This window comes from Cetorhinus maximus, chromosome 11, assembly GCF_964194155.1.
Source record: "Cetorhinus maximus chromosome 11, sCetMax3.hap1.1, whole genome shotgun sequence".
Lineage (NCBI taxonomy): Eukaryota > Metazoa > Chordata > Chondrichthyes > Lamniformes > Cetorhinidae > Cetorhinus > Cetorhinus maximus.
Genome location: NC_135889.1, coordinates 5,357,961 through 5,385,607, shown reverse-complemented (window position 1 = coordinate 5,385,607; position 27,647 = coordinate 5,357,961). Strand labels below are relative to the sequence as shown.

Below are 27,647 nucleotides of genomic sequence, written 5' to 3'. Positions count from 1 at the left end.
TGCCCATCTCGAATTGCCCTTGTTCAGGGGGCATTTAAGAATCAATCACATTGCTGTGGGTCTTGAGTCACATGTAGGCCAGGCCAAATAAAGACGGCAGATTCCTTCCCTAAAAGACATTTGCGAACCAGATGGGTTTTTACGACAATCGGCAATGGTTTCGTGGTCATCATCAGACTTTTAATTCCAGATTTTTTTTTAGTTGAATTCAAATTTCACCATCTGCCGTAGTGGGATTTGAACACAGAGCATTACTCTGGGTCGCTGGAATACTAAGATAAAAGCAAAAAACCGCGGATGCTGGAAATTCAAATCAAAAACAAATATACCTGGAAAAATTCAGCAGGTCTGACAGCATCTGCGGAGAGGAATACAGTTAACATTTCGAGACCGAATGACTCTTCATCAGAACTAAGGAAAAATAGAAAAGAGGTGAAATATAAGCTGGTTTAAGGAGGGGGTGGGACAGGTAGAGCTGGATAGAGGGCCAGTGATAGGTGGAGATTGCCAAAAGATGTCACAGACAAAAGGTCAAAGAGGTGTTGACGGTGGTGATATTAGCTAAGAAATGTGCTAATGGTGACATTAAGGGTAGAAAGCAGGACAAGCAAGGTACAGATAGCCCTAGTGGGGGTGGGGTGGGGAGAAGGGACCGAAATAGGCTAAAAGGTAGAGATAAAACAATGGATGGAACACCTTCGGTCTGTCCGCAAGCATGACCCAGAACTCCCTGTCGCTTGCTATTTCAACACACCACACTGCTCTCATGCCCACATGTCCGTCCTTAATGTTCCACTGAAGCTCAACGCAAACTGGAGGAACAGCACCTCATCTTCCGACTAGGCACTTTTCAGCCTTCTGGACTGAATATTGAGTTCAACAACTTTAGATCATGAACTCTCTCCTCCATCCCCACCCCCTTTATTATATATATTTTTCTTTTATTTCCATTATTTTTAAATGTATTTCCATCCATTGTTCTATCTCTACCTTTTAGCCTATTTTGATCCCTTCCCCCCACCCCACCCGGGCTACCTGTACCTTGCTCGTCCTGCTTTCTACCCTTAATGTCCCCATTAGCACATTTCTAAGCTAATATCACCACCGTCAACACCTCTTTGTCCTTTTGTCTATGACATCTTTTGGCAATCTCCACCCAGCACTGGCCCTCTATCCAGCTCTACCTGTCCCGTCCCCCCCCACCCCAAACCAGCTTATATTTCACCTCTTTTCTATTTTTCCTTAGTTCTGAAGAGTCATTCGGACTCGAAACGTTAACCGCATCCGGCTCCGCAGATGCTGTCAGACCTGCTGAATTTTTCCAGGTATTTTTGTTTTCCTCTGGAATACTAGTCCAGTGAAAATACCACTATGCCACTGCCTCCCCTTATTGAGAGTGGTTCTCTCTTGTCAGGTGTTGTCCTCCTCTCCTTCAAATCTGCCATCACCCGTCTCCTCAAAAAAGTGATTCTTGACCCCGCCACCTTTGCAAATTACCATCCCGTCTCCAATCTCCCTTTCTTCCACAAAATTCTTAAACGTGTTGTCTCCCAAACATCTTTCCCGGAACTCCATGCTTGATTGCCTGGGAACACGTTTCCGCCCTGCCAGAGTACCAAAAAAGGTTCTTATCAAAGTTACAAATAACATCTTACGTGGCTTTGACAAAGGTAAACTGTTCCTCTTCATCCTGCTTAACTAGTCTGCAGCCTTTGACACAGCTTACCACACCATCCTCCTCCAACACCTCGCTAAGTGGGAACGCACTCACCTGGTTCCACTCTTATTTAATTGTAGCTGAAGAATCCCATGCAATAGCTTCTCTTCCCAATCCAGCACGGTTATCTCTGGTGTGCCCCAATCATCCGTTCTTTGTCCCCTCCTTTTTCTCACCTAAATGTTGCCCCTTTGGCAATGTCTTCCGAAAACATCTCAGTTTCCATATGTATGCTGCCAAAACCCAGCTCCTCCAGGGTCTCTAAACCGTTAAACTGTTCATCCAACATCAGTATTGGATGAGCAGAAATTTCCTTCAATTTAATATTAGGAAGACCAAAGTTGCTGCCTTCAGGTTCCTCCAGAAACTTGGTCCCATAGTTACTAACTCCATCCCCTGGTAACTGTCATAGAGGCTGAACCAGACTGTTCACCTAACTAGTGTCATATCTGACATGGATGAGATTCCCACCAGATTTCCATGCCATCGCTAAAACAACCCATTTCCAACTTGATTAAAATTGCCTGACTACCCCTGTCCTAGCTCATCCACTGCTGAAACTCTCATCCAAGCTTTTGTTCCTCTAGACTCAACTATTCCTTTCTTTTTATTTATTTGTTCATGGGGTGCAGGCATCACTGTCAAGGCTAGCATTTATTGCCCATCGCTAATTGTTGAACCGCTGCAGTCTATATGTTGTAGGAACCTCAACAGTACTGTTAGGGAGGGAGTTCCAGGATGGAAAGACGATTTAGTTCCAAGTTAATATGGCGTGTGGCTTGGAGGGGAACTTGCAGGTGATGGTGCTCCCATGAATCTGCTGCCCTTATCCTTCGGTGTGGTAGAGGTTGCAGGTTTGGATTCTAACACACTCCTGGCTGATCTTTCGCATTCTACTCTTCACAAATTTGAAGTAATCCAAACTCTGCTGCCCATATCCTAACTCAGACCAAATCCAGGTCATTGATTGCCTCTGTGCTCACTGGACTACTTTGGCTTCTGATTAAGCAACAACAACAACAAACTATTTATATAGCATCTTTAACACAAAAAAAGTCCCAAGGGGCTTCACAGGAGCATTATAAAAATAAGATAGTGCACTACACCACATAAGGAGATATTAGATCAGCTGACCAAATGTTTGACCAAAGAGGTAGGCTTTAAGAAGTGTCATAAAGAAGGAAAGTGAGGGAGAGAGGTTAGGGAGGGAATTCCAGACTTTAGGGCTGAAGCAACTGAAGGCACGGCCACCAATGGTGGAGGGATTATAATTGGGTAATGCACAAGAAGCCAGAATTAGATGAGCCCAACTACAAAAATTCCTCTGGTCCTTGAATGTCTGGAACATTTCTGTTGTCAGCTTGTGTAATACCAACAAATCATTAAAAAGAAATGAAAAAAGAGGAAACCCGGTTATAGTGTCTTTTTCTGACTGTTATGGCACAGCTGATGGTAAATGCTGAGCTTCTCGAATCCCAACGGAAAACTTGAAACAATTGCCACAACCGTTTTGCAATTTGTATAAATTTTGAGATGCATGCCTTGAATTCAGTAGTAATAAGACCACCAAGCTTTATAGGTTTCTTACAAAACTAAATTAAACCTTTATTAATAGAAGAGATGATTTTAAGTAAACACATAGATCTACAAATTACTATGGTGATAGATTAACTAGGGGATTCAGAAGTTAACTCCCAGTTACACTTTCGTTAAGGCAACAATCAGACACACAGATTTTAAAAGGCCCAGGCAAAGAAACCCAAAACTTTGAATTGGATTGTTCAGGGCGAGTTTTCTTAATTTCAGTTCTTTGTAGGCAACAGCTTGAGGCTTAGATGCTGGAGGCTTTTCACACTTGTTTTTGATCTTAGAATGCACAGAGCCTTCTCTCCTTTATACATATTTTGCCCATTGAATGCAAATTCTCATTGTTTCACTATGTCTTTGGACTTTACCCCTCTAATAATAAAAATCTCTCATAGTACCAAGTTACCAGTAATCTTTGGGAAAAATAAACACACTGTTTAACTTCTCCTGGCTAGATGAAACATTTCACCCCTTCTTTGAATTCAAGCTAATCTGGTTTATTTAAAATGTAAATGTTCCCTTTACACATTACACTTTAAAACTACCCCCATGTTTATCTACATAACATTTCAAACCTAGCTTACCTTCTGATACATCAAAGCCTTCAGGCCAGCTACCTTTAATTCAATTAAATCACACACACAGACATAGGCACAGACACCCTATCACTCTACTTTACAATAAATTCCAATAACATCATGAAAATTATTATATCTTCCTGACATGACCTTGAGATAACTCAAGTCATGGGGAGCAAAGAAGCAGCTGTCAATCTGGGGAAACGTTCAGTAAGAGTAATTGGGCTTTAATTGACTTCAGAGGCTGGATTTTTAAAGTAGGTCAGGGTCCAGATTGGATGTGGGCGGATGCGCAATTTGTTGCCACTGGACTCTGTACTGTTTCCCTGCCACAATAGGGAGGTGTCAGCTGTGGCTCAGTTCACAGCACACTCGCCTTTGAATCAGAGGGTTGTGGGTTCATGTCCCACTCCCGGAAACCAAGAATTGTTTGTACTCGAAGAGAGTTGCAATCTGTGACTGTTGGTAACTCGAAAGAGTTTCCCTGCCACAATTCCAAGCCAGTGAAAGATGCCAGCTTGGGGTTGGATTGGCTGCCTGCTGGCTCGCAATGGATAGCCAATTTAGGCCAATTAGAATGAATTGTAGAGCCCCATTACCTTGTTGACTGGGATTTCAAGCAAGGGGCCACCTCTGCCTCCAGTTGGCTGTTCCCTGGAGGGGCTACCCCTCCTGGATTATGGCCAAGCAACTGTAGCATTTTGAAAAATAAAATTAACTTATCTGTCTGCGTCCCTCACTGTCTGCATCCTCACGTTGACAACTCTCAACTGGGCCAGTGGGACTGCCAATCTAACAGTGCTGCAGGACCTCCCATTGGCCGTCGAGTCAGCAGCCCATCATTCCCGATTGGATGGCAAGTCCACTCCCTAGCCTTGAATTGACTGGAACATTGAAAAGGCAGTGGGCATGTCTAAAGCATAAAGGGGTCGGGACCTGAAACTAGCCCCCATGTCCTATTCCTCACCCTTGATTAAAAATTCAGCTCCAGAACTTATGGAGACCACTTCCCTAATGGAAGTACACAAGCAGTGGCCTTAAATAGTAATTTGACCTGCCTCTAAGTATCACTTGTGTTTCAAGACACAGGCACTCCTGATTGATTATTTTTTAAATCTCCTGTCTCATACAAAAAAATCACAACCAACACAATGGAACTATACATAGTCATTCTCAAATCTATCAATATACCGATCTGTGCTGTAATCACGATGTACCTTTAACTTTGGACTGGTGTTTATTTTTGCATTCATGTTGTTTAATTAAGGAACAGGAAGACATTATTACTGTTGTTTCCTTAAAGCTGACTCTGATGGCCCTATACATCTTTCCCATTGTTTTACTGCTAAAACCTAGCTCTCTGATCAAGTTGTTGGGCATCTATCCTGATATCTCCTCCTGTGGCTCTGCAGTTTTATTCATATAACTCTTAAGCGCCTTAGGACATTTTATGACAATAAATGTGCTATATAAATGTAATTTGTTGTTGAAAATAATCCATCGCAATAGCTTAAATCACAGCATCTGGTTAACCATATTCTTACAATTCAGTTCAGAACAGATACCCCATTACTAGGTCAGTTTGAATTGGTCACTGTGGTTTTAATATCTTGGGTTACCTTTATGTGCTCTTGTAGTTGGGCTTCATGTTGCCGTGAGAGCTGCTCATGTTGTCTCTGAAATTCTGCTATAAGAAGCTGACGTTGGATTTGCTGTTTTTGTTTTAGAGCAATCAGTTCCTGTTGTAGCTGCTGTTCTCGCACACTGGGGTCAGCAGCTGGCACTGTAAACTGATGATCAAGCCGAAGATCCATTGGCGTACTGGGCTGGACTTGAGGCGGCAATGGTGTGCTTATATCAACTATAAATGTAAAAAAAATATAATAATTAGAATCAGTAACTCATTCTGGCATTTTTAACATACCCAAAATTATAAAGAATCACTCATACAAATCTCAGGAATCAATTCAAGATCTTTATTTCTATAGATATGGGTACTGACGCACATACACAGACTTAGGAGTACAATGTAACCCCCTTATATCAGAACGATCACTGTAGACATGTTCTGTCCAGTTTACACAATATCGGCTGTAAACAGTCGAATACTTTCTTCGTTTTCCTGAGTGCCACTGCTGTCGAGGCTGTGTCAGAGAGAAGGGCAGCAAAACACAGGAATACAGACAGGAGTCCAGAACCAGAGTGAACTGGACACAAGGTGAATTTGTAAACATTGAGAGCTCCAGGTTTAGCTGGGCAAACTGAAGAAAAATTGATGCATGCGCATACATTTGGGTTGGGCAGAAGCAGTCTGTCTGTATTAAAGGATTGTTTAGACATTTTGTATGTGCTAGAAATAGATTGCAGCCTGACTGAAAAGATTGCTAAGTTCCCTTGAATGAGGTTAACCAGAAAATAATTCCATCTCCAGAGTGTTCCAGTGTTCTTTAATCTTTCTTTTAATCTTTCTGACAACTATTTCTTCGGGTTAATTTTTAAAAATCTTCATCAAATCTCACAACAACACAATGACAATAAAATAGCTTAGTTAATTATTGCTGAAAGGATATTGAAAAATTGATATTGCCATAATTCAACATAACGAAATAGTGAATTTCCTACAATGTTCATGTGGAAATGATAGATCATGTAAACTTGCTAACACTGGACATCAAAAGTGAAAGACTGTAAAAGGCAATAGGAAAAAGGTCAGCTCAATTTAGAACCCCTAAGAAAATACAAGTTGGTACATGTAGTGATCTCCAATCAAGCAGAGTTGAGGATTATCAGATCAGCCATGATCTCATTGAATGATGGAGCAGTCTTGATGGACCGAATGGCTTAGTCTTATGGAATGCAGTTACGTGGATTTGAGGAAGGATAGCATAAAGTTTGGCTAAAATATCCAGGTTAGATCATACTCTTTGGAGTTCAGAAGAATGAGAGGTGATCGTATTGAAACATAAAAGGTTCTGAGGGGACTTAAGAGGGTGGATGCTGGGAAGATGTTTCCCCATGAGGAGGAGTCTAGACGTAGATGAGGAAGAATTTCTTTTCTCAGAGGGTCATTAGACTTTGGAACTCTCCTCCCCAGAGAGCAGTGGAGGCTGGGTCATTGAATATATTCAAGGCTGCATTAGACAGATTTTTGATCAACAAGGGCATCAAGGGTAATTGGGGGCAGACAGGAAAGTGGAGAAAAGGCCATAATCAGATCAGCCATGATAGTGGAGCAGGGTCAAGGGGCCAAATGGCCTTTTCATGCTCCAATTTCTTATGGACCTTAAGGGAACTCGAATCATATCTGATTCACATGAAGGAAAGCATATTCTTTTTAAAATTATTTAAGGACAAATTCTACATTCCACCAAAACAGAATAATGTTTCTGTTCTGGGTACCTTTATCAATGGGAATATGAATGAGGGTGCTATTATGCCAAGATATTCAAGCTGTTGAACACAAGATCATAGCTTATCACACACTAACCAAGACGATGACAGCAATTCAATTCTTCGAATTTGCCTTGAAGCATAGTTAGTGTCAAGAAAAAAAAGTTTGACCTTTCAAGATCAAGTATGACTCAATACGACTGAAGACCTTCCATTCCCTCATTGGCACAAAGTATAAGCGAATCTGACAGCTGTTGAAGCTATTAATAGTGAAGAGAACTTTCCACATTTATGCAAATTCCATAGCTGCTAAGCTCTGGAGTTTGTTCATTTGCAATATTTGGTGTAACTATTGCCTATCATTCCACTGAATTGTTAGCAGGAAGCGCAGAGGCACAGACTTGCTAACACTGGATATCAAAAGTGAAAGACTAAAAGACAATAGGCCAATATGAAACAGGTCAGCTCAATTTAGGGCCCCTTAGAAAATACAAGTTGGATACATGTAGGAACCAGTGACCTCCATTCAAGTGGAATTGAGGATTATCAGATCAGCCATGATCTTATTGAATGATGGAGCAGACTTGATGGGCCGAATGGCTTACTTCTGCTCCTATGTCTTATGGAATGCGGTCACGCGGATTTCAGGAAGGATAGCATAAGGAAGCTCCTTTGTAAACTGAAATTCGCAGACAGCCTAACACTGTTGGAATGGTGGAGTATTTTGGATATTAATGAAGAGAGTTGCTATGGCAAGACTATCCTGGGTGGTGGGGCGGTGGGGGCACGAGTGTAACATTTTGTGGGCTAACCTAGAAAAATCTTTGCACGCAGAGAGCACCATTGAAGTATTTGGGCTAAAGCGTGAGAGATTGGTGTTTGTGGAGTACAATTCATCAGCAATTGTACGTCATGGGATTGTTAACCATAAGCTTGCTGTTGCTATTTGGCTAATATGTCAAGTCAGATTATATGCTAAACTCTGAAATTTTAAATGCACCAAAATGTGCATGCATGCGCCCATTTGTGTGGAAGCAGAATACTTCCTATGAAGGGAAAGAACAGTTTATTCCATTACTAATACTATAAGCCACCAGGGATATATGTCATAATGGCAATTTCCCACCATCGAATCCTTCTTAGCGTGTAGTTAATGCTGAAAAGGCGGCATTTATTGCCCATCCTTTAGTTGCTCTGAGCACATTCAGAATCAACTGTATAGTCACGCATAGATTCCTCTGTAGGTTAAACAGTGTATGGTTCTCTTTCCAAAAGGTTATTGTTTTGTTTTGACAGCAAATCCAGCGCCTTTCACAGTCATTTTTCCTGATGTCCATCCACAACCTATTAAACTTGCAACTTTCGGGTTGCTAGTCTGGTTTCAAAATCACTACATTGCTGTAGCGACTGAGGGATAAACATTTTATTTCACTATACACTAGATGGGAACAATATATTTTACATATACAGACACACACAATTTAATGTTACAGAGGTCAGTTATTAAACTGAAACAAAATGATTGGGCCCAGGTTTTGCAGCCAGTGGAGAAAGAACAAGGCTGGTCTTTTATTGGACTTACACTTGCCCGCAGACTGTGGGCTTTTACACTGCAAATTGTGGTTATCAATTCAAATAGCCCTGCAGCCTTTACAGGGGACCTGTGACCTGTGTGAGCAGAACAAGCAACAGTGTGACTCCTCAACCAGGCTCAAGAAACCTTACTAGGACAAACAGGACTGAACCTTCACTCCCAATAACAGGGGTTGGGTGAAATTTTAAAACTTTAAAAATCTCAAATCTGACCCTAACCCACCTCCAAACTTCCCACCTGTGGTTTTAAGAGGAGTGGGGCAAGGGGCGTGCAGCTAACCCAATCTGAGAAGTCAAGTTAGCCAATTAAATATTTTAATTAGGCTGGAAGATTCTTATTTAACCTGCTCTTCGAGTTTAACTCAGGCATCGAGGAACCTGGCATCTGAAGGGAGGCAAGAGCAGCTTTGGGGAGAAAGTGAGTGGTTCCTCCTTCCCCTGCCCAGGTCGAGGTTTGGACCTCACCATTATAGAGATAGAGAGGGGTGAAACCATGGAGGGATTTGATAACAAGGGTGAGAATTTTAAAATCAAGACGTTGCTTGACCGGGAGGCTAATGTAGGTTAGAGAACACAAGAGAACAGGACTTGCTGCGAGTTATGACATGGGAGGAGAGTTTTGGATGACCTCAAGCTTATGGAGGGTAGAACATGGGAGGCTAGCCAGGAGTGTGTTGCAGGAGTCGAGTCTAGAGGTAATGAAGGCATAAATGAGGGTTTCAGCAGCAGATGAGCTGAGTCAGGAGCAAAGTAGGGCGATGTAATGTTGGTGGAAATAGGCAGTCTTAGTGCTAGTGAGGATTTGTGGTCCGAAGCTCATCTTGGGCCAACCGCCATTGCCAGGGATAGGCGGCTAGGAAGCAGGGTTTACGGTGAGCACCAAAAACAATGCCTTTTTATCTTCCCAATATTAAACATGAGGGAATTTTTGCTCATCCAGTACTGGATGTCAGACATGCAGTGTGACAATTTAACTACAGTGAAGGAGTCAAGAGAGGAGATATTGAGGTAGAGTTGGGTGTTACCAATGTACAAGTGGAAATCAACAGTGCTTTTGTCAGGTGATGTCGCCAAGGAGCAGCATGACAAATAGGAGGGACCCAAGGAAAGATCCTTAAACTGCACCATAAGAACAGTGCAGGTGCAGGAAGAGGAATCATTGCAGGTGATTCTCTGGTTATGATTAGACAAATAAGAATGGAACCAGGCAAGTGCAGTCCCACTCAACTAGAGAAGGATCGATTGATCAAGTGTGTCAAAGGCTGCAGTATGTACCCACTGGCCTTATTGGATTCTTAAGCGCCAGAAAAATGGGTGATGTGACATTCAATTTTTAGGCTCTTGTCTTTGCATCAAAATTTTTTTTAAAACCCTGCATATCCACAGGGGAGGGATGACATGCACTTCTATCACCGTTAATTATGGCACAGTTGGGACTGTAAAACAATTTAGGACCTTGTTGAAGTTGCTTCTCAGGGTTGCAGATATATAGATTCGATTTTGAAGAAGAAATGCTTTGAGGTTTTGAAATTACAAAATGATACTGCTATTAGGCAGCAAGATATAGATTTGTCTAGACATAATACATAAAAGTTATAGTCATAGATGACACCCAGTAAAGATGCACTTAATAAGTTGTACAGTATACCAATACTAGGCCTACATAATGACAATGGGAATAAATATTCAAATCTTCCAAACACTAACTTACAACAATTATACAAACTCTCCAAAGATAAATGGTAAATATAAAAATAAAAACAAAAAGAATATCAAGTATGTCCCTCCAAATAGTCGAATGCTTTAAATGACTAGTGTTCAGAATAATTGAGTAATTACCTGTTTTTTATTTCCATTGGCTATTTGCTCGTCAGTTTTACAAAAAGTAAACAGGATGTGGACAACAAAGGACCGACTGTACTGAGAGTTCAAAATCAACCTCCCAGAACAAGAATTTATCACCACATGCTGAACAAATGAGTGCTTCCACATATACCAAAATATTTTCCAAATATCTAATTGAACTGATGAAATAATATACAACTTTTGGAACAGTTTTACAATCCAAATGCTCATTATCAATTTCCATTGTCATCTCATGTAAAAAGTAAGTATACTGCTACTAGATCCCTGACAGTGTCAAACCATTCTGATGGCAGTAAGCTGTCAGTAATGTCAGTAACAACAAATGAAACTCAACTAAAACAGGAATGCGTTTTGGTGGCAGTGGTTTTGGAAGGCACATCATAGCAGGAATAGGATTTATTCACATTGTACAAAGTTTTTTTTATAAATTTGTTTTTTTTTTAAATGGGATGTGGGCATCACTGGCTAGGCCAGGCATTTATTACCCATCCCTAACTGCCCTCGAGAGGGTGGTGGTGTGCTACCTTCTTGAACCACTGCACCCACAGGAACACCCACAGTGCTATTAGGAAGGGAGGGAGTTCCAGGATGTTGACCCAGCAACAGTGAAGCAACGACAATATAGCTCCAAGTCAGGATGGTGTGCAACTTGGAGGGGAACTTGCAGGTGGTGGTGTTCCCATGCGTCTGCTGCCCTTGTCCTTCTGGGTGGTAGAGGTCGTGGGTTTGGAAGGTGCTGTCGAAGGAGCCTTGATGAGTTTCTGCAGTGCATCATGTAGATGGTACACACTGCTGCCACTGTGCATTGGTGGTGGAGGGAGTGAATGTTTGTGGATGGGGTGCCAATCAAGAGGGTTGCTTTGTCCTGGGTGGGGTTGAGCTTCTTGAGTGTTGTGGGAGCTGCACTCATCCAGGCAAGTGGAGAGTATTCCATCACACTCCTGACTTGTGCCTTGTAGATGGTGGACAGGTTTTGGGGAGTCAGGTGGGGGGGTTACTCTCCACAGAATTCCCAGCCTCTGACCTGCTCTTGTAGCCAGTGTATTTATATGGCTAGTCCAGTTCAGTTTCTGGTCAATGGTAACCCCCAGGATGTTGATAGTGGGGGATTCAGTGATGGTAATGTCATTGAATGTCAAGGGGCGATGGTCAGTCTCTCTCTTGTTGGAGATGGTCATTGCCTGGCACTTGGGTGGCGCAAATGTTACTTGCCACTTGTCAACCTAAGCCTGAACATTGTCCAGGTATTGCTGAAAATAGACACAGACTGCTTCAGTAATCTGAGTTGCAAATGGTGCTGAACATTCATCAGCAAACATCTCCACTTCTGACCTTATAATGGTGGGATGATTATTGATGACGCAGCTGAGATGGTTGGGCCTAGGGCACTACCCCGAGGAACTCTGTACAAATATCTAAGGGAGGACAGATATAATTGCCATCAGTGCTTATTCATAGCATCAGCACAGGCCCACAGCAACAGCTTAAGTGTCCTACTCTTTGGAAATGATAAATCAAAGTTAGAGCAGGAAAAAATATTTCTCCTTACGGATGAGTAAAAAAATAATGAAATTATGTTGTGGGGAGGGGTGGAGAAAGACAGTTTAACATTATAATCTAACTACAGATGTTCAGAAACATTGTAACTGTTTTCTGGTTGAGATTGTCAGGCCCCTTATGCTAACTACTCCATGTGAATAATTAAATTACCAGCAATTTGTACAGTTAACATCTTGCCTCTGATATCAGAATGTTTAAATGACACCTAAATTCATTAGCAAAGAGCATCAAGTAGCAAAGAGCATCCAGTAACTCTGTAATGGTAATTCTTCAAAGGGATTGGGTACTGTAGGTGAATTACATGATCTTCTTTTACATGCTTCTGGATTTGAATGCAGCACAGAGTGTGATGAAATTGCATTTCCTCTTACTCCTTCTGACGGCTGTAAAGAGGAAGGTGAAATGAAATGAAGTTTGGCAATTTTTAATAGGTATTGCTGCATAGCACAAAACAAGCCCAAGTCCATAATTTGGCACACTCAGATGCCAGCTGTTTGATGTGAACTAAAAATCACTGGAACAATCAAGGTACAGGTACTGGAACAATAATGCAGCAGCAAAAAAGAAACTTGGTTCTGTGACTTCAACAGTTGACCCAAGGATTCCTGATTTGTTCACAAGAGTGCGAAGAATGATCCATTCCCCAATATTGACAGTTCTCATCTTAGTGAATGTATATATTCATCTTTAAATACATACCATTTGGCACAAATGTTCACTTAGATATCCACAAACATGGCTGGTGTGAGAAATGCTCATATTGCAGTGAAGCAATGGGGGTTGCTCAGGATACATTAGGTCAAGATCTGCTGAGGTGGTTGAAGCGAGGATGTTTCCAAGGAGATGTTGAACTCCCTGATGCTTGTATTTTTAAGCTAGCTTTTGTGAATAAACTGGGACATTTGGCAGCACGCCTGTCACACCATCCTAAGCCTGCGCACTTCATAGAAACAGGAGTTATCAAATGTGCATCAATCAACTCTCAGACCGACAAGACAGAATTTCCTGGAAACTTGGTATTCTATTCACAAAGCACCAGTCCATGATGTAGAAAAACAAAATAACAGCATATAATAAGGGTAATAGTTCAATTTTGAGATAAAGTGACACATTCAATGGAGCTGTTAAAAAAGCATCAAAGAAACAGTCAGTTACATAAGCTATATAGTTCAATCTGCATAAAGTTAGCAAAAATATATGTAAAATTGTTTCCAGCTCCCAGTTTTACTCCTTACAATGAGGTCTGATGCTGGAATCCAGGCCCACTATCAGTGATACTGCCCCACTTACAGTTGGGCAGCTTCTTAAGTAAGATATCTCCTCTTTAGTAACTCTATCACTTTGTTTGCTCCTCCCTTATAATAATTTATATTTTTGTATACATTAATAATTTTATTCCAATAAATACTGCAAGGAAGGAAGGAGGCAAGATTTGGGGATGACAGCAAAACTTAGTTAGAACTTGACTGCTGATTTATACCAACAGATATCCCACGGTACCTGGATGGTTCAAAACTTCCTTCTCAGAACTCAAAGGTTCGAGGAAATTACTGTAGCAAAAAGACTGGTTCTTAGCAATAACTCTCCTCATGGCACTAAAACAAAGGTAAGCTATTCATTTTAAAAATTACATTCATTCTCTGCCAGCCTGATTAAATGCCACTGGTAGTCCTAAGCAATTATGTTCAGACTTCCACTGATCACAAGTGTAAAAATAGCCATCTGAAGCAATGTAAAACAGGTCTCAACATAACAGAATGCATTGCAACCGAAAAATGATTTGTTAAAGTTTTATGCAATAAATTTCATCCTGTACTGCTGTATTGATCAGAGCTGATGAAGCACCAGATGAAGTACAGAATGGCATCAAAGTAGGAGGTCTAGTGATGAAGGGAATGAGATTTCCAGATGGCCAGGCACAACAGAAGGTCTATAGTCAAATGGATAGAACAAATGAAGTGGTAAAAGCTTACAGAATGAAAATTAATGTAAAAAAGATGAAAGTTATTAAGGCTGGAAGAAATAATGGTGGGAAAGTAGAGATCAAGGTAAATGGTCAACAGCTGGAACAGGTATCACTATTTAAGCACCTGGGAAGCATCTTGTCAGAAGACAGTTACTGCCATAAATAAATCAGAGCTAGCATAGCAATGGCAAAGAATGTATTCCCAAAATATAAAGAATTGCTCAGCATAACAATAAGCAGAAATCTTAAGAAAGAATTATCAAGATTGTGATTTGGAGGGTCTTGTTGTATGCAGCTGAAATTTGAACCTTGAGAAAAGCAGACATCTAAAGATTGGAAAGTTGTGAAATATGATTCTGAAGGATGGAGAACACGAAAACAAAGAAGAAATTCTCAGGATGGAGGAAGAGGAGGAAAGTCAATATCATCAAGAAAAGACAACAAAAGGTTGGATTGGCCATATTCTAAGGCATAAGAACTTGCTGAAGGAGGTGACTGAAGGAAGGTTACAGAGTGGAGACCAAGAAGAAGAAAGAGAATTCTGACATTATACAATTTAAAGTTGAAAATGGGAAGCTCCTACAAGCACCTGGAGAGCTAACTGCAAGGCAGCGAGGAACAGAGAAATGAGCAGAAGGTTTGTCCTTAGGCAGATCATTACCACTACAGGTGTATTCTGTACAACATCAACAGAAACAAATATAGATATGGATGGATTACAATTTACAGTAACAATTAAAATTCTCCTTTGCAAGATCTTATCCCTTACAGGTGGCATACCCTTCATTTGTGAAACATACCATATATGTCGTTTAGTTCTGTTTTGCATTTGTTTATGCAGCATGCAGGTTATTCACAAACTGTACTCCAAAAGCTTGTAAAATACAAAACCACAAAAGTACATGTTCCATTTCAAACCAACGGCTACATAGCTGACTTTGCAAGGCAGTCGCTAAACGATCTTATTTAAATGTGAGGCAGGTAAGCATTCAAACCCTTGCGGATTAACACTACTTCACATACAGCATTGTACTCCTTATCTGAAATACTACAGCAGATCGAATCAGGTCATTAGTATTCAGTATTTATGAACTCTCCAACACAAAGTACTGCAGTACACAATGTAGACATGATTTGCAACATGTATTTATTCGGCATAACAAGTACTGTATAAGTGATTACACTCTTATACAAAGACTAAAAATATATTTTAACCAATGACTCAAATTATCATGAAAGGTAGCCAATTTGTTAGCACCACAATTTGTTTCTTTAGATGCTGGCTGACCTTTATCTTTCCACTTTGTTGCTCTTATTCACTGAATTCTGCCTGCTCTATAGGGACATTGGACCTTCTGGTTTGTAACTTCTGTGGGCATGTGGCATCATGTGTGCACATTGGAAATGTGATTATCAGGCCAAGCCGTTTGACAGGTTTTCTATGAAGTGACCTTAGGCAAGACGGTGGTGTGTGAAACCACATCAAGATCCTACAGGATTCTGCATTGAAACATCTCAGGAAAGTTGAAGTTAACACATGGAAGCTCAAGCTCTGCTATGTCCTCCTCCTCTTAACATTATGAAAACATAGCAACTATTTAAAGTATAGGGTTACCACAATTTAATTGAAAAATCTAAGTAGCATTTCAACATCATACTGGTACCATTTTATGGTTTTCACAAACAAAGTAAATCAGTCATTCAACTATTCCAGAATGGTACCTTAAAGTAGCTCTATAATCCATTATTGAGTAAGTGGTTAAATCACATATATATTACTCAGTCAACATAAGTTTGTGGTGTTTGTATATTTTAATCAATATTTTAAAAGCATCCTTCTGACAGTACAATGCAATCTCAGACTTCTGACTTAGACTTGGTCTGGAAGGCATAAATACATGTCATAAGGGCCAGGTTTTACTTTTTAAACATGATCTTTTCTAAGCTTTGGCTTCACGATAAATAGAAGCATAGTTTACAGTAATATATTATTTTAAAATCATGTCACTGACCTACGTAATAATATTTGTGTCACAGCTATTTCCAAGTGTCCACAGTGTAAAAAGGACTGTAGCTCTAATAAGACCCACAATGAAATTTGCAAATCTCCCACTTTCTACCAAAGCTAATTTGGAATGGTAAGCCTCAAACATAGCATATGAGAATGTTTTTTAAAAAAGTAACCTTTCCTCTACGTAGAATAGAAGGTGAAAATGACCACATTTTCTACATTAGTCCGTGTATCTACAGTAATGCAATCTGTATTAATAAACCAAATCAATTGGGAAGGAGTTGGTTCCCATACCTCTTCTACATTAAAAGGGATGCAATGAATCATTGCTCAGACAACAGATAGCAAGCCATCTCCCAATGAGGACAGGCAAGTCTGAATGTCAATCAACACTGGATTTCATTCTCTGATTGGAAACTTAATACTCCTCTTTTGCAAACTCAGGCAAAATGACTTGTAATCTATACTCATGGTTTATTCTCATATTCCCACTCCATAACAGTTTTCATGTATTCCACACAAAGGCATGTATGCTAACACATTTTGCACATTCAGCATTTTTAGGCCAGGCTAATATGCAAGCATCAATGTTGCTCCAGGCTCCCATTATTGCTGGGAATATATTTAATATATTGGGCAATGCTGTACATTGAGAGAGATGTATTTTTGTGATATCAGGCATGCCTACTCAGACTGTTCAGTGGTGTTCATCCTCCAGTAGCAGAAAACAGATAGACTAAATCTGAAGGCGGCAGAGCAGTACTGACCAGGGTTGGGGTGGTGGGGTAGGGGTTTGGGTATGTGATGACACTGGGGGAGACTGACTCATCTGCATAACTATCAGTGCCGCATAAACAACTTTAAAATAGAGAAGGCCAGTGTATACACGCAAAAGCTGGAAATCTGTCTCCACAATGAGTAAAATCTCAATTTTTGCCATAGTCCGGAATACTGGGTACACATGCAGACCCAGTTAGAACAAACCCTTGGCCTACTGCGCTTGCAATGTAACTACATGTCACTGGGCCTATATTAATTTTTACCCTGTATTGTCAGTTTTTTTAATGCTTTCCAACTTAGCATGTTTGCAAATCTTCAGAATCAACATCAATACAATTTATATTCAGGATTCTATTAACATTGTTACTATGTAACAAATTTCAGACATATGCATAATTTGCCAATGAAGATGGTAAGCAAATGACCCGATTCCAGACACCTCTTTAATGTTTAATTTCTAGTTCGAAAAAGATGTGTGATATCAGTGCAGTTCCATTCCTATGGTTTTCCTTTCCCTCGTGAGCTTCCATGGAGATTTGAATACAGTCACACTGCCAAGACAGGATAAAATCATGAGCTATACTTGCACCTTGTACTCTGTCATTCCACATTGTTACACAATCTTTTGAACTGTGCTAAAAAAATATTCAAGTTCAGTGTGATAGACCTATGCAATTAATATGCCAAAAGATGGCACTGACATATATCCTAAGGGCAAAAAATCAGTTAGCTTCCAGTAATCTTACCTGCTGTATCGTTCCCCAAAACTTGGGGGTTGCTAATTAATCTTTCTATTCTTTGGATTTCAAATTTGCACGTTCCTTTTAATTTGAATGCCATGCTCTGTTGCTGATGCATCAGCCATGACTCGCACATTTCTATGGCACAGGAACAAGTCAAATGCCACAAGTTCCTGACAGCAACATTGATTACAACTGACCTCCTTCTGCCCTCATGAAATCTGGAAAGAAGTTTTCTACTTAATGTAAGCCACGTCAATACAAAAGGCCTGTATTTCATGAATATTTTATAGCAAAATAGAAAACTGCTTTCATACGTTTTGCCTCGAGAACTTATGAAAACAGCCTGTATTCAAGATGCTAATGAAAGCACAAAGGCTATATTCAGATTCTAATTTTCAGACAATCACTGTACGAAAAAGCAGCAGCTGAACAGCTAAAGCAAAATCAAAAGGCAATCTAGCATCAAATAAAAATGGGCACTACTTCAGTACATAATTACATGTACTTAACATAGTATCTGCTTCTGTACAATCACCAAAATGCCACATGTTGAAGAACACTATAGAAAGCATTGGATTGAAACATTTTAGACTCCCCAACCCAGGATCTGTTGGCCCACTTTGGTGCAAAGGTTCTATGCTGACGTAGCTCCTTGTAAATTTATTAACACAAGAGGAGCTAAAAGGTTCAGAAAGGAGGTTGAAGTGTAAGTCACCAGTAGTGCCAGACGTGGCTCAGTTGGTAGCACTCTCACCTGAATCACAAGGTTCCAGGTTCAAGTCCCGCTCCAGGACTTGATGCAAATATCAAGGCTTGACAATTCAGTGTAATACTGAGGGAGGGCTGCACCATCAGAGGTGCTTTCTTTGGGATGAAACATTAAAAGTTGAGGCCTCAACTGCCTCTTCAGGTGGATGTAAAAGATCCCACAGCATAATTTCAAAGAAGAGCAGAGGAGTTATCTCCAGTGCCTTGGCCAATATTTATCCCTCAAACAATATAACAAAAACAGATTATCTGGTCATTATCACATTGCTGTTTGTAGGAGTTCACTGTATGCATATTTGCTGCTGCAATTCCTGCCTTGCAACAGTGACTATACTTAGATGTAAGTGCTTTGAGGCATCCAGTGGTTGCAAAAAGTGCTATATAAATGCAAGTCTTTCTTTTTTACAGTGTGAATAGTAACAGCTGAGGTCCTTTATTCCAACATGAGATCTGCACCTTTGCTGTGTGTGCAGCTTGAATTTGAGCTTGATTCTATACAATATATTACTACCCAAAAGCACTGTTGAATTCCAGCTGTAATTGGTGCCCAACTACCTTTCAATTTTATTATGGAATTTTTAACATTTGACTTCTGGCACAAATTTCCAGACCTTACAGGTTGTATATATTACGATCATGCATCAAAAGCTCTGGGGTCTTTATTTATTTTTGCTCCCATTAACCCTCATTCTACAAAACGTTAGTTTATTAAGGATGTGTCTTGATTGTGGAGGCTTAACCTGGACTTCCTTTGGCTTCTCTTTTTAAATAATTCCTATGGCAACTTCTAAAATTATATGGAGATGGTCAATTTTGGAAAAAAATTATTTTGCAGAGTGTGATTACATCAAGATTACTTCTAGTATGCCTTTTCAATTTTTATTTAATTTCTTTTGTTAAACATTCCCCCTTTTAGTCTATTAATTTCCCATGTTGCGGCTTTTTCATTCCATGATTTATTTTTATTTTGCTATATTGTCAACTCTCAAGTTTACATTTTTCCTATAAATTTTACATTTCTTCAGTAGACTCATTTCTCAAGTTCCACTCAACTTCCTTCCTAAGCATCATGCATAATATTTTGTTTTTCAGCAGCAGTTACATTTTGCTTTCACCAGTCTCTTCCCTTAACTTGAAAATTGACCATGAAGATAACACAAGATATCTGATCATAGAAGTACAAATCTGCCACACAGCTAAGATGCATAATTGTTGACTCCAGTCCAGACATATGCTCAGAATTAAACATTAAATGGAAGTCCAGGATTAAAAACATTATGAAAACTGTAGTTCCAATTTTGCACAGTCTTTACATTAATTTATATGCTTTTTTCACACAACTTATGCTCCAAAATATGACGTTATCTAGTTTTAAATAAATTATGCTATGAGGTATACCCATCAGATGTATGGACCTGGAGGATTTCAGCAACAGAATTGCAAAAAGGCAACCTCTCTGATAAGTATTTAAAATCTGAATTGCAGGAAAACACCTCGCTGAATTCAGAGAGGCCAGTTATCTAGATACCATTATATATTGATGGCTAATGATGACTGAGGGAGGACGTACAAACTTGGTGCCAGTACAGCTCGTGATAGAAGCTTAAATAGGGGAACTTCAGAGCATGTTGTAATTTGACACTCCCCATGGATAAAAGTCTATACATCTGCGAACAGTGCCTTCAAAATCAATGCATTTCAACTTAAACCGGCTGTGCTTTCCTAAATTATGCAATCAGTCCCCACTCTTTTTTCCCCCACTCGACCTTCTTGACCAATGGTTTTGGCCTATTATCAATACACTCCCTCAGTGATGACACCTTTGATTAATGCTGCCCATTACTGCAACAGGCTTCAATAACATCTTAGCTAATAGTAAAGAAGCAGTGTTACAACACTGGTTTTAGCAGTACATTATACCTTGTATAGCTGACACTCTTGTGGGAGTCATTGGTACCATCTCAATATTAACAAATAGCTACGACTGAAAAGCTAGACAAGCAAACACCACTGAACTACTGAAGCCAGATAACAAGACAGGCTTTAACACAACAGATGATAAGGCCATAAGTTCAGTATAACCAACCCCAGAGTCCTGGAGTCAGAAATGGAGCTAAAAATAAATATTGCTTTGTACTTTCCTTCACCTTGCGCTTCAGTGCTCCTCCCATACTGTGCAACAGCACTAAGCACTCAACAATACACAAAGCAGTGACTAGATAATTAAACCATCTACTTGAAATCTTTCTCTGCCTGTTTTAGATAAACACCTCTCTAAATTGACAATACACGTGAAAATCTATTAATTGTACAACATACAGCTGAGCATCTATAGCAGGACCACCCCCAATTATCTGCTTTTTGTTAAAATAAGATATTGATTTTTTTCAGGAGTGGTCATCTTTTATATGTATCACACACTTTGAGAACAAGACTGATGCACATTTTATATCCAATGTCAGTGTCAAGGCACAGCTCAAATACCAGGCAATTACTGACTGATATTTCTTCTTCTATTGCCACTCCTTTCTGTCAAGTATTAATTCACTGATTCTGGCAAATAAAATTCAACTTAAGCTACAATTCAGTTCCCAATTACAAGTGTGACAATTCTGTGAGATCTTCAGTTTTGGAAACCAGCCATTCTGGTAAGTTTCCAAATGTTGCAGGTGTAAAAGAAGCTGCTCTCTGGACTACTCCAAAATCAAAAGTAGGTGTGAAAGAATCATCAGAGTACTTCAAACCAACTCGCTTCCTTCTTGCTGCTATTTAACTACTCAAAGTAACAGGTCATATGTAGCTCGGGATGAGTCAAAATTAAGTGGGGAAATAAAACACAAAATTATGCATAAATTTTTTTTAGAAAAAGTAGTAACTTCTATAGTTGGAGCAGTAAGTAAAGTAACCATAATGCACTGTTTCCAATGCTGAAAGGTGGGTTTATATACAGAAAGCAAAAAGACCACTTAAGGCCCATTAATTGGATCAAACTCAAGGAGCAATGAAATAATCTGCTCACTTTTCACCAAGGAATCATAGAATTGTGATGGTGCAGGAAGAGGCCATTCAGCACATTATGTCTGCACCAGCTCTCCGAATTGAGCATTATAATTCAGTGCCATTCTCCTGCCTTTTCCCTATAATCCTGCACATTGTTTTTATTTAAATCATCATCTAATGCCCTCTTGAATGCCTCGATTGAACATTCCTCCACCACACTTCCAGGCAGGGCATTCCAGACCCGAACCACCTTTTTCTCACATCGCATTTACTTCTTTTGCAAATCACTTGAAATCTGTGCCCACTGGTTTTCGATTATTTTACAAGCAGGAAGTTTCTCCTGATCTACTCTATCTAGCCCCCTTCATGATATTGAACACCTCTATCAAATCTCCACTTAGCCTACTTCTCTCCAATGAGAACAGTCCCAGCTTCTCCAATCTATCTTCATAACTGAAGTTTCTCATCCCTGGAACCATTTTTGTAAACTACATGAATGGATAGTAAGATAGAGATTTAAAGATAAATATAGATAAAACTAACGTGAAGAATTAAGAAACATTAAAAGAACAGGCTACATGTTGTGGTTAATTTTTGATCTATTTGGGGAAATTTCAATGCAAGAATCACAGAAACTGGTCAGCAATGGGAATAGGCTATGAGACCTCAACAAATCAGCCCTCTTTAATAGTTCAGCCCTACCTAGCAACCAAACCATTAGCCTCAATCCCTCCTCTCTCCGGAGATGCATCGAATTGCCTCTTGAACCCATTCATGCTATTTACTTTTATTCAATCATTACCGAAAAGGACGTTCCACAAGTCAGTGACCCTTGAAAGAAAATGCTATGTCTGACTCACATTTATCCTCCGAATCTCTTTTTAATTCATGTTCCTAGCATTTGAACCCTGCATAATCAAACAACTTTCCTTGGCCAACCTTAATTAGGTCATTGTGAAGTCTAAGAAAAGCACAACTTTCCTAAATTCCCAATACCCAGAATGGTCTGTTGTTCACCCGCAGACGTGCCTGTGCACTATCAAGGAAACTGTACATATGAAGAATACTCAAAATAGAAACTACCCAGTAAATTGTTTGGCAACGTGGTACCTTTAAATTTCTATTGTGTCCCTATGGTAATAAAACTCATTCCCTCGTTTACCTTTTAACTGTAACCAAGTACTGGGCTGAAGGTTTATGAACGTGACTACAATAACCCCAAAGCTTGCTTTCTATGAGAGGGCAGGATGTTGGAAGAGTTCTATTCAATACATATTTCTCCTTTTGATTCTTATCTCATGCTAATTATTTTACACTAATCAACATTAAATTTCATCAGCTATCTGCTGGCCTGGTCCCAGATCTTTCTGAATCTACAGCAATTATCCTCATGGTTCTGCTTTCTATTTTTATATACTAAATAAACTTGGACTTTTTATTGACAGCACACAATGGGCCCTTGAAGCCCATACAAACATACAAACTAGGAGCTGGAGCAGGCCTCAAGCCTGCTCTGCCATTTGATAAGGTCAACTCTGCTTTCCTGTCTATCTTTTATTCCCTTGTCAATCAAGAATTGCATTTACTTCTTTTGCGAATCACTTGAAATCTGTGCCCCCTGGTTTTCGATCCTTTTACAAGCAGGAACAGTGTGTCCTGATCTACTCTGTCCAGCCCTCTCATGATATTGAACACCTCTATCGAATCTCCAATTAGGCGCCTCCTCTCCAAGGAGAACACTCCCAGCTTCTCCAATCTATCTTCATTACTGAAGTTTCTCATCCCTGAAACCATTTTTGCAAACTACATGTCTAACTCAGCCTTAAAAATATCCAATGACCTAGCCTCATTGCTCTCTGGGGAAGAGAATTCCACAGACTAATGGCCCTCAGAGAAAAGATTTCCCCTGATCGGCATTTTAAATGGGAGACCCCTTATTTTTAAGCTGTGTCCCCTAGTTCTAGTTTTGCCCACAAGGAGAAACATCCTTTCAGCATATAGGTCAGACCAGGTAAGGATGGCATTTTTCCTTCCCTAAAGGACATTAGTAAATCTGGTGGGTTTTTACAACAATCGGCAACCCTGTGGTCATCATCAGACGTTTTATTCCTGGTTTTATTTACTGAATTCCAACTTCACCATCTGCCATGGTGGGATTCGAACCCCGGTCCCCAGAGCATTACCCTGGGTCTGTGGGATATTAGTCCAGTGAAAGTGCCACTATGCCACCAGCTCCCCCCATTTTTCTAAACGCCAATGCATTACCCCAAAATCTACTTTGTCAGCAGTGGCTCTCCTTCCTGCCTAGGAAAAGGACAAAATCTTTGTCAGATAGCCGCTCTCATGAATTGGTAGATCACTACCAATCACCTTGAAAAATTAGAGCGGTTAAACACACAGCTAAGATAAAGCTATTGTAAAAAAAATAAATTCAAAATCCTTAATTCTGTCAATGGCTCAGTGCAGAATGCACTACATTAGCTTGTTACCGAGCCACACAGGTAATGAAACTTGCAGGTTTTATTCCTGGTCTGTGCTCAGTTAGCTACTCCCAGTTGGAGGCACAGAAAGACCATCTCAATGGGGAAAAAACAAAGCAGTCAGGCTTCTTTCTTGATCCTGGAATTGTTATCTAGTGACCCCTACCAAAAAAGTGCATGAGATTAGATGAGATGAGGTCTGCTGATCCCCATGAAGTCACCATCTCCAGGAAAGAATAGGACAAAAGGTGAAGGGGAAGGTAGAAAAATAGAACATGCATGGACTTGGCAGCCATGCACTACCTTTCAAACCATTAACAAAAAGCAATGGAGCACAGAAGCGCACAAGCCTGTAGCACTCACCAGGACGTTGATAATATGTGCAGAACGTAGCAAAGTGTCCTGCTGTTCAAGAACAATCTACTGGAGCTCAGGAACATTTACCTCAACTTCACTCCCATCCTATCCTACTTCTGGCAATTTAACAGAGTTGCTGTGAGGTGGTACTTTCCTTTCCAACAGTGCATCTTTTAAATTTATCAGCATGACAGAGCGCAAGCCCTGACTTCATATTAATACCGCAATTACAGCAAAATTATGTTGGTCGAATTTGCCATTATGAAAAGCCCATACGCAAGCAAAATCAGAAAGTAAAGAAGTCACACTTTGGCAAGAATGGCCAAATTCTCAACTTAATTAAGGAGGTGAAATCTTCTGAGATGGATATTGTGCAACAAATTAAGACATTAAACTACTGAAGCACTAATTTATCAGCACTTCAGCATAGTCCCACAATTCAAATTTCACATTGGTATGTCAAAGTAGGTATGCAATGTAAAAGATGGCCGCTTACTTGATTCATTTAAGTACTGGGCACAGCAAGGTGGCTAGAACTCCTGCCTGGACAAGTGGACAAAGAGGTCAGGACTTGTGGCAATCTAATACACGGAACCGACTGCCATACTAGAAACATAGCCCCAGAATATTCATGCTGTGGTAAAGGTGCAGGTTTTACTCAGAATTTCAAATATGTTGGATTTTCAATCAGAGAACATTGCCCACCACATCAAACACATGATCCAGAGAAAAGACCAAATTTTACCTCACTCCCTACTGTACATATTTATGATTTTTACATTGTTTCGTTACTGTCCTCCCAAACAGTCTACCAATGTAGAAAAGATAAAAGTTAAAAGCAACAGCAACAATTTGGGTGTGTTAAAATAAAGTCTACGTTGCAATAAATGTCAATAACTGCCTCGGAATGAGATCACGGTTATTTTTAGCTACAGGTTCTTCTTACAGCTCCTGCAGCACCTGACTGCGACACCCACACAAAACAGACAGACGATAATCAGAGATAAAACTAAAAAAGAACATGGACTTGCAAATATCTACTAGGAACCATACACCATGCTGAGAAAACAAATTTAAAGCACCTTTCCAGTTTTTTAAATAAAGGCAGCATTATACAAAAATACACAGTGCTTTAAATTCTTACCATGTAAATTATCACTATTTTTAAAAAAAAAACTGAAAAAATTGTTTTAGCTATGAAATATTTTACTCAAAGCTCACAGCATTAAGCAGACTGCAGCTTCCATAATAAACCAGTTAATCTAAATGATTAATCCATTTTTTTGCTGTTGCCTAGCAGCCTTAATAGAAGGAGGTCGGGGGGGGGGGGGGGGGTAGAAATAGTATCTTACTATTGGAAATTAATAGGACAGTCCTCTCTTACCATCAAAATATCAATGACCACAACTTCATGCTGTAAAAGGAGAACCTCGGGAAGCCACACTGAGCAACATTCCACTGCAGTAAAGAACAGAAAATGAGGCTGTAATCCAGGACGCTCCCTGCTAACATCTGATGTCTACAAGCTGCAAATGGTTTCTTCAGCTTTTCCTTCGTACAATAGTTACAATTCTCTCCCAGCTAATACAAGCCAAGACAAATCACTCATTCAGCGTATGAGGCAGACTGTACCCATGGTTACCTTACCCATTTACTGCAGTTCAAAACTTGAGGTAATTGTTAATGGGAAAGAAATTAAGTTTCAGTCAGAACAAGCCAGCTTTGGCCCGTGTTACTTGCTTCTTTAGTGATGATGACATCAGAACACTCTCTCAAGCATACTGAGCACTTACTGCACAGTCGCCCATTTCCTGGAAACTCGGTGAATACATTTAGTCCCAGAGCAGCCGTACCCCCAGTGCAGCTTTGCCAGCATCATTAAATCTAGCCACCCACTGGTTAACACTTCTATAATACAACCAATCAAATTTCACTGCTTGGAAAATAATCTTTTGACATGCATGTATACCGCATTTTAAGGTGAATGATAAACTGCAACTTTCCAAAACACTTAAAATCTCATCAATAATTTGTCAAAGAACATTTTAGGATATTCCGAAACAGATGGATATAATTGAACTAATCTGTGCTTTCTAGTATATTGATACTTTGGAATTGTGATGCTCCAATGCATTTCCTAAAATTTACTCTGAAGATAAATGCAGCTTTTATGGGTGGTTTTCCAAACAAAACAAACAAATCAAAGTGCAACAATGTTATTGACACAAACAGCCAAACAAAACTCTCTCCAGAATAATAGCAAGGTAAACAAATGTTTCAACCAATCTCAAGGTGGGTATTACATGATTCACTTTTATTCTTATTAAATCACCTGAACCAAATATTAGATTGCTGGATGTGTAATACCACACCCCATATTGGAAAAATGCAGAATCTGCAGAGTTCTACTTTACTGCATAGGGTGAAGATAAGCAAAGATTAAGAGATACCAGAATGCATCACAAGTTGCTGCAAGTTATCTTTCCAAGCGCTGCACAGCATAAAGTGAATGCATTCCTTACAACTGTTGGAATGAATACAAAGAACAAGCTTCTAGTGACAAGTTTTCATATAGGAAGACAAAAATGTTACAGCGCATATTTGTTGAAAAGTGCACTTGCTGGAGCTGGCAATTATGTTTTTAAATGTTGACTACAGTGGAATGGCAGGGTAGTAGCAATGCTAAATAATACAGAAGTCTCAGATGCAACAAAACGGACATCATTATTGAACTTTACGAGGCTATTTAACTCTTGTGTTTATGCCAGCTCTTTGTTAGGACAATCCAAAACTATTCTCGCTGTGTTGATCACTTCCTTATAGTACTTTAACTTCACCTGCCATAGTGCTTTAACTTCATCTGCTACAAATAGTTACTCATTTTTCCCTGAAAGGATGGAATGGTCTCTGGGAATACCACTCCTTGAGACAAAAGCATTCTATGCATCAACATGAAGAAATTTCTCCCTAATCTCTCACGCAGCAACACAATGCTATAAACTGGTGCATTTGAGGTTCTTTTATATATCCAGTGAACCAGTGACTGGGATTTTGAATACATGATAATAAGCAACTAAGAATGGTTGCAAAGTAACTTGGTTTAGATGTACAAAATAAGCAGAGAAGTGGGCACTAAAACATAGTGTTTCAATCTGTTCAAACGAGACTGAGTCCAGCCCAGGCTTAATGGGCAGGAAAAGTTACCAGCTGATCCTGTGTGAAAGTCTTGAACTAATTCTTAGAGGATGCAA

The 27,647-nt window shown here is 39.8% G+C and overlaps 1 protein-coding gene across 1 annotated transcript in view; it reads right to left on the bottom strand.

Annotated features, from left to right (window-relative positions):
• hdac4 (histone deacetylase 4) overlaps positions 1-27,647 on the bottom strand; it is a 458,769-nt gene that overhangs the window by 210,648 nt on the left and 220,474 nt on the right. The window contains exon 4 of the mRNA XM_078551420.1: positions 5,502-5,743. Within this exon, the coding sequence (XP_078407546.1) occupies positions 5,502-5,743 (242 nt within the window). The remainder of the gene's footprint in view (positions 1-5,501; positions 5,744-27,647) is intronic.